This window comes from Leuresthes tenuis, unplaced genomic scaffold (genome assembly GCF_036924035.1).
Source record: "Leuresthes tenuis unplaced genomic scaffold, fLeuTen1.0.hap1 SCAF_20, whole genome shotgun sequence".
NCBI lineage: Eukaryota > Metazoa > Chordata > Actinopteri > Atheriniformes > Atherinopsidae > Leuresthes > Leuresthes tenuis.
This window is the reverse complement of record NW_027325374.1, coordinates 15,821,897-15,832,699: the sequence shown is the minus strand read 5'-3', so window position 1 is coordinate 15,832,699 and position 10,803 is coordinate 15,821,897. Positions and strand designations below refer to the sequence as shown.

Sequence of the window (10,803 nt, the reverse complement as noted above, 5' to 3'; positions counted from 1 at the left end):
GCTCAATGTAGCTTAAAGGTGTCCTAATAGCGCCATCTTTTGGCAAAACACGTGGCATTACTAGCGTTTTATATGTACATACATATATGTATGTACTGTACATCATACATACAGGAAAAAAAAAACTTAATACATATTTACTGTAAGTATGCGTTAACGTGAAATACTTGAAATATTTTGCAAAACAATTCTTAATACATCAGTGTAAAAATAACTGACTTACAAGTTAACATACTCAGCATCATATAGTAAGTAAAAAGGTCTTCAGAATATCACTGAAATTCAAGGACCTGTAACTTTGCCAGGCGCAGCTCGTCACCAAGCCTTTCACATGTAGCTGCTGACTGCTCCTCACACACAGTCGACTCCTCCAAACATATTATCAGGTTACGTTTGTGACTCTGCAGGTTCCCTGTCTCATATATTGCTACCATAATTAGTATCAAAGCTGCATCTGCAAGTCATGTGATACGCACGGCATGTGTCATGAATTTAAATAGTGTATTACACAATATAGTTTACTTCTTGAGCGAGCTGCTGCTTCTCTCTTTTGAGGTATGATGACACATTTAATGCCCATTGATAAGCTCCACAAATCCTCGGGTCTGATGCACAAACAGGCTCCGATGAGCTGTCGCTGGTTGTCTTGGCTTGTAAGTGACAGAAAATAAACTGTGCGTCACATTTTAGAGCAACTTCATCAGGGAATTGTTACATTGCGTTTGGATTGATGAGAATCTGCTAAAATGACACCTTTTTGAGCCTTTTTGTGCATCTGACCCCTTGATAAAAGCAGTAGGCCTGCCATGCCTGTTGTCTTCTCTACCTTCAGGTATTGTCAGTCTGCTTATAATACAATTTGATCATATATATATATTTGGACATACAGTCGTCCTTAAACATTCTGTGAACCCTTCTGCACAAACATCAGATTCCAACGTTCTAAACGCAGACAAAGAGAAGACGCCCCATTTAAAAAGCTTAAGAGAAAAATAATAATAATTTTGATCATTTATTTATTGAGGATATTATCCAATATATCAACGAGTGGCTAAAGTATGTGAACATCTAGTATTTGCGTTACTTTGAAGGTCCATTTGAGCTGTTTTCTAGAAAGTGGATATCAACCAGTTGATAGAATGTGTTATTTAAAGAGAAAAGATAGTGGGATCTGGTTAGGAAACCATCTCTAAAGAGGTTGCACTCCACCAATCCAACTTTAAGCCTCTGTCACATTAGATAATAATTAGATCCTGAGTTTTTCGTCAGGACGACACTCGACAACCCTGGCTGTGTTGTCCTGTGAATAGTTGGAATATCGCACAGCAATATCCGTGTACTGAGTCTACTTTCTCTTGAGGAAGTGGGTCATTTAGCAAGACAGCAACCCTGAGCGTACGAATAATTTAACCAAATAATATTTCACAAAACAGAATAAGTGGCCCAAAGTGGATCTTTGTCCAACAGTCCATGCGATCAAACGCACCAGCATCCCAGAGTTGCTGTTCTGTGCAGAGGAATGGACGAAAATACCTCCAGGATGATGTGCAGAACCTTTAAAAATAAAACCCACCAGATGCCTAAAGTAAAGGTCCGAGTACTTTTCAGCTCACGTTTATGTAAAATTGGATCATTTTCCTCAATAAAAAAATAGAATAATGGGGCAGGCGTAACTTATTGAACTAGGTTTCTACACTTGTTAAAAATCTTACAATGTTTGGAATGAAAACTAAAGATCAACCTGGATTTAATTACCATTTTTCTATCGAATTAAAAAGGCAGTCTCCCCTTTATGTGATTAGAAAAAAGAAAAAAAAAGCAGACCATGACAATGCAAAAGGGTTCACAGGTCTGTAAGCTCCTCTGTATGCGTTTTCCAACAACAACATATCTTCAACAATAATCCTTGCAGTGTGCAGTCGTTATAAAAGTCTAACACTGTCAGTGATGGCATTAACTTGGAGTTAACTGTAGGACTCTCATGACAGCTTTTAAAGCCGTCCAAGTCAAGAGCAAAATGTTCTATAGGCGTTTTTTCTTTGTTTTTCTACGAGCGGATCTTCCATGCTGTTTTAGTGTTTTCTTTGTCAATATTCCTTACAGAAAGAGAGGGTCACGGAACATAGAAACACCAAGTCGTATGTTCTCGGAGGGTTTGACCCAAAGCCACAATGTTTCAACACATTGGAATATTTTTGTCCACCGTCCCTGCCTGAAACAAGTATTGCAAGTCTGATTTCTATGCAGGGGCACTTGGGATTCGTGGGAAGCAGGAGGGTTTGGTTAGTTACTGCCGACTGGAGGAAATTCATCCTCATCGTCCAGGCAAACAGGGCCCTCGGCAAATTCGTGCTCAGGGATGACCTCACCTCTCTGGGCTCCACCCTCTTCAGAGTAGCCTGGGAAGAAAAGAAAGGTCAGTTAGAAGGGCTTCGCTAGTCCTTATACTAATCCCAGTCCCAATCTTGCACAGTGAGAACTCTTTCGTGTGCTTGCTGCCTTGTTTGGAAGCATGTGTGGTTGTGTACTCACCTCAGCAATGAGTGGATTTGAAAGATGAAAATAAGAGTTTTTGATACATGAAAATTTCATAGAAAAAAAAAAAACTGCAAGTCATTTCTCTCTAAATCAAAAAACCCTGAAAATATTTGCCAACGTTTATCAAAGGTTGTAATGATTCGGAGGTAATGCTGCTGATTACACTAAAACAAGCGCTTTTAAAAGACGAAAAAACGATCAGGGTTCCCAGGTGTGTCATTCTTATGTGTAATGGATATGTTAGTTGGAATACCAGTGACTTGTTAATTAGTGGGATTTTTTTTTTAAACACTAACACAGTTAATAATTACTGTTCCTACTGTCATTGCGTTTGGTGTTAATAATTGTGTTTGTAGCCCACAGCCGCTAACATACATGCCCACTTGTGTCCATAAACAACAGTCGCTTCCTCAAAGTAATAGTTTAAACTTTGAATAAGCTTTATAGAAGCTAGACAAATTAAACCACCCATATACTCAGGATGCCGGTGCAAAAATCAACAATAGGTTTTTCTTCAGCTTGTGAAAAGGAATACATTACCCAAGAGAGTGGTGGAGGAGGGCGGGGTCGAAGGGAGAGCCACAGTGGCAGCGTATGACTGGCTGGCTGGTTGTGGAGGGACATCCTCTGGATTCTCCTCTTCCTTCTGTTCCTCCTCCTCCTCACTGGAATCAAAGTGTCTGTTGGAACAGAGCAAAGAGAGGCATCATCAACAGCATCACAACACCCAAGTCCAGTGTTGTAATAGTAGCAAAAACCAGGCCGTTTTAAAGGTGTAAATACAAACTGACGCGTCACTTGGCCGGTGCTGAAAGAGTGCAGAGTGCAGATTATCTATATTTTTTACATCTTAAAGAATTGTAGTCCAACCATTCAATAAAAACGTTTGATTTGGGAAGCTTAATGGGTGTAATTCCAAGACTTTGATGTTGCAAACACTGCCCTTTACATATGCACACACCTGTGTTTTTGAACAAGGACACATTCGCCTCCATCCTGCGGATCCACATTATAGATGTAAAGATTCCCGTCTGAGGACGCCACGAGCAGGCGAGGAAGCTTCTGAATCCTGATGAACAAAGTCAAACGTGAGGTGAGCGAACCTGCACAGATGCACTCCATAAAAAGGAACCCCCCCCCCTGTTCTGTTGATCTCATGTGCTGCCTTACATGGCCAGGGCACAGATGTTCTTCAAGCCAAACATGTTGAGTCGTACAGTGGCGAAGGCTCTGTCCTGGTGCATCATGTCGGACACGTGGGCGGGCAAATAAGTGCTGGCTGCACTGAACATTTTGCCCACATACGTGGACCATGTGGGAGACTCTTCCTCTTGACTTGAAAGAAACAAGATGGGTTTTGTAGTTAAATAGGCAAAGACAACATTCTACACGATTAAACAGCTAGTGGAGGCGTACATTTACATCAATTAACAAACTGCTTAAAGGGGTTTAGCATGGCCAAAGGAAGAACTTTGGGAAAGTTTTATCATAAGCTCCACGAACACTGTAGCATCACCACAGGTTCAAAGTTTTGTTCAGCTTTTGATCCACACATGCAGTTTTGACCACTGCTGAGTTCTTTGGATCAAGCTGAGTTCAAAGTACGCTAATTAGGCAACTTTCTTTTCTTTTTTTTTTTTTTTAACCAGACAGGATTTAATTAAGCAATTTATATAACTGTTGACAGGCCACGAATCTCGTTAGAGTTTATTAAAATCAGTAGCACAGTTGTCAAACGAGAAAAGAAGGGAATATCTCAACAACACGTTGTGTCAAAATGAAAAATAAATATGGATTGTTGTGTCAATTGCTTTGATTGGAGAGGCCCTATGTAAAAGCAGTCTGTAAAAGAATGAAGAAAATTGTGGCCTTATAACATAAATACCAATAAAGAACAGTACGAAGTGACAATGGGTAATTGTTTCTTTTTGTCAGCAACTTCAGACAGAACAATCTTCCCAATTAATCAGAATGTTTCCATGCACACAGTTGAGTTGAGCTATGGTTACAGTTCGATTGGGTCACTTAACTGGACTACTGCTCTTGTCCCAGTATGAAATCACTGGTGGTGATTTTAGGTTGTTTACAGAAGTCAGTCTGCCTCCCTCTACAATAGCTGGTGATATGCTTCCTGTTCATTCTGGGCTTTTTGTCTGGTTGACCTACCGTACTGCGATCAAAATAAATGACAAACAATTTAACTGCCGGCAAATAATCACCGTGTCGAGCTGAGAATTGGACTGATTTACAGCACTGTACCTGCTGAACCCTTTACTTTTTTGGAGATGCACACTGTAGCTTATGGTTTCTCTGCTGGTACCTGCTTATTTCTAGGTCCAGTCCTGCTCCAGGCAGGAGTTTAGGAGCTTGTCCTCAAAAGAAAAACGTTTTACTGTAGTTTAAAGAGCCCTTTTTGTGTTCATTTACAGGTCCATGAGGTCTGCTACAGAGGGTTTCCATGCTTTAATTTTCAGTTTTAATTTCTGTCTCTTTAAGGAATCCAAAAGCCCAGCCTACTATGACTGTTGGCTGATAGTGTAAAACATCTGTTCATTTTTTTGTTTGAGATGCAATGTCAAACTAGCCACTAGACAAGTGCAAGTGTATATTTGTACATGGAGATATCTTTAAGTAAAGAAATAAACGCTGGAATACAGATGAACTATGTCAAGCTACTTAGGAGCAGTGTCTTTTGGTGTAACTTTACAGATCTTTTAAGCTTCTTTGATCTGGATCAAACTACCTTCGACAATGAAACAGCCAGACACAACTCATCCCCTTGATTTAAGGGTAAATTAAGGTTTACCTGGGGCTGTGTTGCTCCAGTTTAAAAATGTGGACTGTCTCGGTGTTGCTGGAGGCACACAGGAACTGAGCGTCTGCGCTGAAGGACAGTGAACTGATGCTGACATATCTGAAACACACAAACACCAAAAAAAACTTTTTCTTTCAAAATAATTAGCTGGTATAAAGATAAAAATCTTTCCAAGACACTAAAACACTAAAATGCTGTGCTGTGTACTGCAGTGTTTCCACTGTTTCTCAGCCTATTGTTTTTTCACACCTCAACTACTCACATTACTGATACATAGTCACAGCCATTCGCGTTATCTACTCACTAGGGGGAATAGAATGTCTTACTCACCAACACACCTAAGTGTTGAGGAATAGGAGGGTCATTTAGGAGAATTAGGAGTCATCCTGTCACAAAAACTTTGTTTAACCTCTGATGTAAACTATGTCCAGGTCCAGGATCTGCCTGTTTTACCGCTTTATGACTGAACTGCAAGAGAGCTAACCTCTTCATCCCTCGCCGGAATTCAAACATCCTCTGACCTTCAGGAATGCTGAAAACTCTGATAACGGTGCCCTGAGAAGAAGAACTTGGTCAGACAGACTGATGAGTAATAAAACAGGAAGAGGGATAAAAAGGGGATCAAGTCGTCACCTTCTCTGATGCGCTGGCCAGTTTTGTGCCAGAGGCATTGAATGTGAGGGCTGCCAGGGGACTGTCGTGGGCCTGAATCAGTGTCACGGTGCTCTAAAGGGGGGAAACAAGTGTTTTCTAATGACATCAGCAGCAATGCTGAGGTTTTCGCCTATAACGTTTGAAATAACATGACAAACGGCTAAATTCTTTTTTCCTGTGCAGCCTCACCAGGTTGTTGGCATCGTAGACTGTGATCTCTCCAATGGTGGCGCTGCCGGGGTACGCCAGGTAGGAGTTGCTGTGGTTAATAGAGAGTGCGCACAGACCTGTAAAGGTAGGAGAATTAATATTTATTTTCTTTTGAAAAGTTTTAGGAATGTTTTCTTTTTCGTTTCACACCCAATTAATCATACTTTAAATGAAACCAACTGAAAAACAATGGATTGGCCATTTCTGGTTGGGAGTGTGTTGCCGCCTTGAGTGGAGGAGTTCGAGCATCTCGGAGTCTTGTTCGGAGCCGAAAGCCGTTGATTTACCAGTTGGTCTCGTTTTAACTCTTACCTATGGTCATTAGCTTTGGGCCGTGCCCAGTAGAATGAGATCACAAACACAAGCGGGCAAAAGAAGCTTCCTCTCGAGTGTATCAAGGCTAAATCTCAGGGACAGGATGAGGAACCCAGTCATCCTGGAGGGGCTCAAAGTAGAGTCACTATTCCTCTGCATCAAAAGGAGCCATTTCAGGTGGTTCAGGCATCTGGCCAGGATGCCGTCTGGACACCTACCAGGAGAGGTGTTTCGGACATGCCCCACCAATAGGACGCCTCAGGGCAGACTGAGAAGTTGCATGAGAGACAGTAGCATTCAGCTGGCTTAGGAACGAGTTACTGTCTCCCCAGAAAAGTTGGAAGAGGTGGCTGAGGACAGGGGATCTCTGCCAAGATTCTCACAATCTGGTCCCAGATAGAAATTGGATAGATGGATGGACAAGTAAGATTGTGAAAAATAAGACAATACCCACTAAACGTGCATTTTACTTTATGCAATTTTGTGCAATCCCAGGTTGGACTGTTGTCACCCAGATATCTGTAGTCTTCCACCACCTCCAACCCTTCTCCCAAGATAGAACTTGGTCCTCCAAGAAATCAGTGATCATCTCCTTTGTCTTTCCCTTGTCTGTGTAATTACCATAAGTATTTATTGGGTATTTATTGTACAACCTGGCAAAGCAAAACATCTAAGTTCTGAAAGAAGACAAAACATGGTTTTCAAGTAACACACAAAGTTAAACTTCTAAGCAGGTAAAAACTACTCTTGGTCAATTCGATACACTACATTTTGTTACTACGAGCGGAGGACAGATGACATGTCTGGCCTGCAATGACCATCAGCTCATGGTGACCGCTATTTGTAAAATGTCAATAACGGGTAAACTGTCCCACTTTATGACCCTTCTGCACTCATGCTGCTGTTTAGCTTTCATCGCTGTCTTGTCAATGGGATTTGTAGCTGTAGAATTCTTTATTTAGTAAATGTTACCAAATGATATTCAGAGCTAAATGAAGACAAAACCCAATAGTGGCTTCACTAAATTCACATTTATATTTAGTATATTTAGTATTTCATTTGTTATCTTTTAGCTAACATAACTCACTGAAATCATTTGGCCATTAGGTCCACCAGACAATAGTTTCCACCATGTTTCAGGCAGTAAAGCTTTCCATTGTTCCTGCAGCATCTGTATACCTGATGGGTTGATGGGTGTGTTGAGCAGGGTCTTGAGGAGTTTCATGTCTCTGATATTGTGGATGTAGATCGACTCTTCGAGGCACACCACAAGACGCTGACGTTGATACGAGAAGTACCAGCAACAGACAGGGAGATCAGCACAACAACACACTGAAACCAGAGTGCTCACAGGTACACAAAGAGCTGCTTCCTGTTCTTACCTGTCTGTTGAGCCTCACTGAGAGGATGTTGTTGGAGTAGCTGTAGTTACAAATTTCTGTACCCTTCTTAAAGTGGTAGACGTTCATCCGCTGGGGCATGGACAGACTAACCACAACTACCAGACTGCTGGAGAACAGCCGCTCCACTATATAGACGTCTGGACATTCCACTAGGAAAGGACAAAGAAGAGAGAAGAGATCTGGAATTGGATTGCATATGGAGGTTTTGATCTAATCTCATATGAACAGTTCACATTTACAGAGATGACTGTGACGCAAACTGCTGTGCACAGCTCTACATGCTGACTCTGCGATTCTGTATTCGTACGCTGCAGAGTCACCATGTTGCGGCACATACGAGTGACCACACAGAAAACATGAACTCGACCACAACTGAAACAATACCGTGCGGACTGCCATCCCTCTGCAAATATATATACAATATGCAAATGTGTCACGATGTACTTGCTACCAATGGATTTTTTACATGAAAGCAAAAGCGAGCGCATTCTGCGCCCAGAGTGTGATTTTGCACCGGATCAAAACGTACCTCCCTCATGGATGCAGTCGAGTTTGTCAACAGCTGTTACAGAGAACAGCCGGTAGCCGGTCTTAGTGCCCACAGACAGAGAACTATAGTAAAAAAATACACAAAAACACAGCTTTTTACCAGCTATATACACAATGCTGTTGAGATAAATAACTTAGCCATTGCCATTTATAATTACAGCTTTGATGCCCCTTAAATCAGTCAATGTGAACATGCTTTTGTATTGTAAAAAAATCTGTGTAATAAATGTTATATGGGGCTGGCATGACTTTGAGCTTCCATCAAGCAAAACAGTGTATGAACAATCCATCCACTGACTATCATTTAACTAACATATGTGGATGCAGTAAAGGACTGTGTTCACTGACAGTCTCATTTCTAGAAGAGCTCCTGAGTCCATGCAGTCATTTCTACACAGAATCATAAAAAAACCCCAAAACAATACAATTATAAAATCACAATTAAATGTCTCCAAGGTGTTGTTTTTAAACTATGTTCCTCTACATATGGTTTACTTGATTTCCGAATCATCGCTTTCTGTGCATGTTTGAAATTTCCATTACAGCTTATTTTGTAAATTGGGCTGAGCAACATGAATTCTTCAAGCTGCCTTTTCTTATTTAGGTGACTGTAACAGAGGTTGGCTAAAAAAAGATAAAAAACAAACAAACTGTCATTTCCATGAAGATGCCACCCACTTGTTATCGTAGCTGGAGATAGAAAAAAGAACATGATGCCACAGAGATAAGATTGACATTTAAGCCACCTGCTTTGTTTTACAGTGAGAGCCAAGGCAGATGTTTATGACAGATGGCACAACTGTAGCTGAAGAAATCCATGAAATCTCTGAATATGTCTGGCAATTCGTGTGTTAATCACTGAACTGAGACAGGGAAATAACACCACTTTTGTTTTTCTTTTAACATGTTAATCATTAACATGACATATAATGTGTGCTAACTTGTGTCATGGCTCAAGGGAGATGTAGGAAAGAGACAAGAACGGGTCTACTTTCCCATACATAGTATTAAACTGCGTTTTTAATCAAACATCGATGAGAAGTTTGGTGAAGTTGCTAACTGACCACTTTAACGTGCAACAGGCCATGAAGATTAACATGGCCTAATTCACTTTCAGCTCATCTATAAGTTTTAATGTCGCCTACAGAGGCTTGCGGATTAATTTCGGTCGCTCTCCCTTAACTCCTCGTTGTCGTGAGTGCCGCAAGAAAGTGTGAGAAATTAAATCACTGTTTGCAAATAGGTCTGAAAATAATTATGCAACAGTCAGGTGCATCAAGGAGATTGAGTTCATGTTGGGCCCGGTCCGCAGGTCGCTTACGTGGTGTCCTGGTTGAACGAGGCGCAGATGAAGCCTCGACGCGCTCCAGGGCCGTCCGACAAGTCCGGGGACTCCATCCGAGCCGTTTAATTCGGTCTCCTCACGCTACCTGAGGTTGGAGGCCTTGGGCTCGGGTCGAACCCCGCCGGAACCCGCTTCCCCTCCTCTGCACTCTGACTCCAAGCGCCACGCTCGCACTCTTCTGGGAGAGGAATTTCCGGGCAGGTTGGCTCAGACAGCACACATCACCCACCGAGTACACTATCCCAGATCTGAATGGCAAAAAAGATAAACGACAGCACCTCATCAATCAGCTTTTTCACTCCAGTCGAGATACACTGTTATAATTATGTTATTAACTTCCAATATTCACACTGCAAAACAAAAACAGCTGATGGGAGGACGTTTAAGTCTGAGGTGCATCGCGATTGGCTGGCTGAAACATGTTAGACCCTCCTTTCTCTAATTTCTATTGGCTGAGTCTATCAAAGCCTGCGTACAATTTGACAAACAACTGACCATCAAAATAAGATCCGCCTATCTAGAAATAAAAAGTGCTGATTGGCCAGTTGTACTTTCAGTCGCGTCACGAGGAATTGTTTTGGTGATTTCATTGGATGAAACGCGTGGACACATCAACCAGCTCGGGGGGAGGTTCAGGTGCTTGACAAAGATATTTGCGTAATATTTGAGCAAGTTTTCTTTTTTCTCTTCTTTTGATAATAGAAATAAAATACATGTATACATTTTAGATTTATATAAAACTGCATTCACTTCATTGTAGTTATTTTAGAAATATCATAATTATTCCTCTTTCTGTTGTCTGGCATATTGATACATTAGTGATGGCATTACATTAGTAAAGTATGTAGAACTCACTGGGACCACGTTTCTTCGAGAGTACTTTTGATTCTTGGCAGGTTGTCTTGATAATTCTTTTGTACTATTTAAGCAACATTTTAAAGTCCCCGTGAAATTAAGTTTGGTGTTTCAGTTTT

General features: G+C 41.2%; 1 protein-coding gene across 1 annotated transcript; it reads right to left on the bottom strand.

Moving 5' to 3' along the window:
- Positions 1-2,078: 2,078 nt before the first annotated feature.
- Positions 2,079-10,229, bottom strand: LOC140277909 (WD repeat domain phosphoinositide-interacting protein 1-like). Its single transcript, XM_072372741.1, has 12 exons — positions 9,806-10,229; positions 8,465-8,547; positions 7,915-8,084; positions 7,712-7,808; positions 6,197-6,294; positions 5,987-6,079; positions 5,838-5,908; positions 5,345-5,452; positions 3,709-3,873; positions 3,500-3,607; positions 3,079-3,218; positions 2,079-2,399 (listed from the first exon to the last, which is right to left on the bottom strand). Exons 1-12 carry the CDS (start codon positions 9,880-9,882, stop codon positions 2,284-2,286), a joined length of 1,326 nt encoding a protein of 441 aa, XP_072228842.1. The 5' UTR covers positions 9,883-10,229; the 3' UTR covers positions 2,079-2,283.
- Positions 10,230-10,803: the final 574 nt, after the last annotated feature.

Coding starts and splice junctions, on each gene's coding strand:
- LOC140277909 (XM_072372741.1), bottom strand. CDS start 9,882: ATGGAGTCCCCGGACTTGTCGGACGGCCCTGGAGCGCGTCGAGGCTTC. Junction 8,548..9,805: donor TCGTTCAACCAGGACACCAC/GTAAGCGACCTG, acceptor TTTTTACTATAG/TTCTCTGTCTGTGGGCACTA. Junction 6,080..6,196: donor TCTACGATGCCAACAACCTG/GTGAGGCTGCAC, acceptor TCCCCCCTTTAG/AGCACCGTGACACTGATTCA.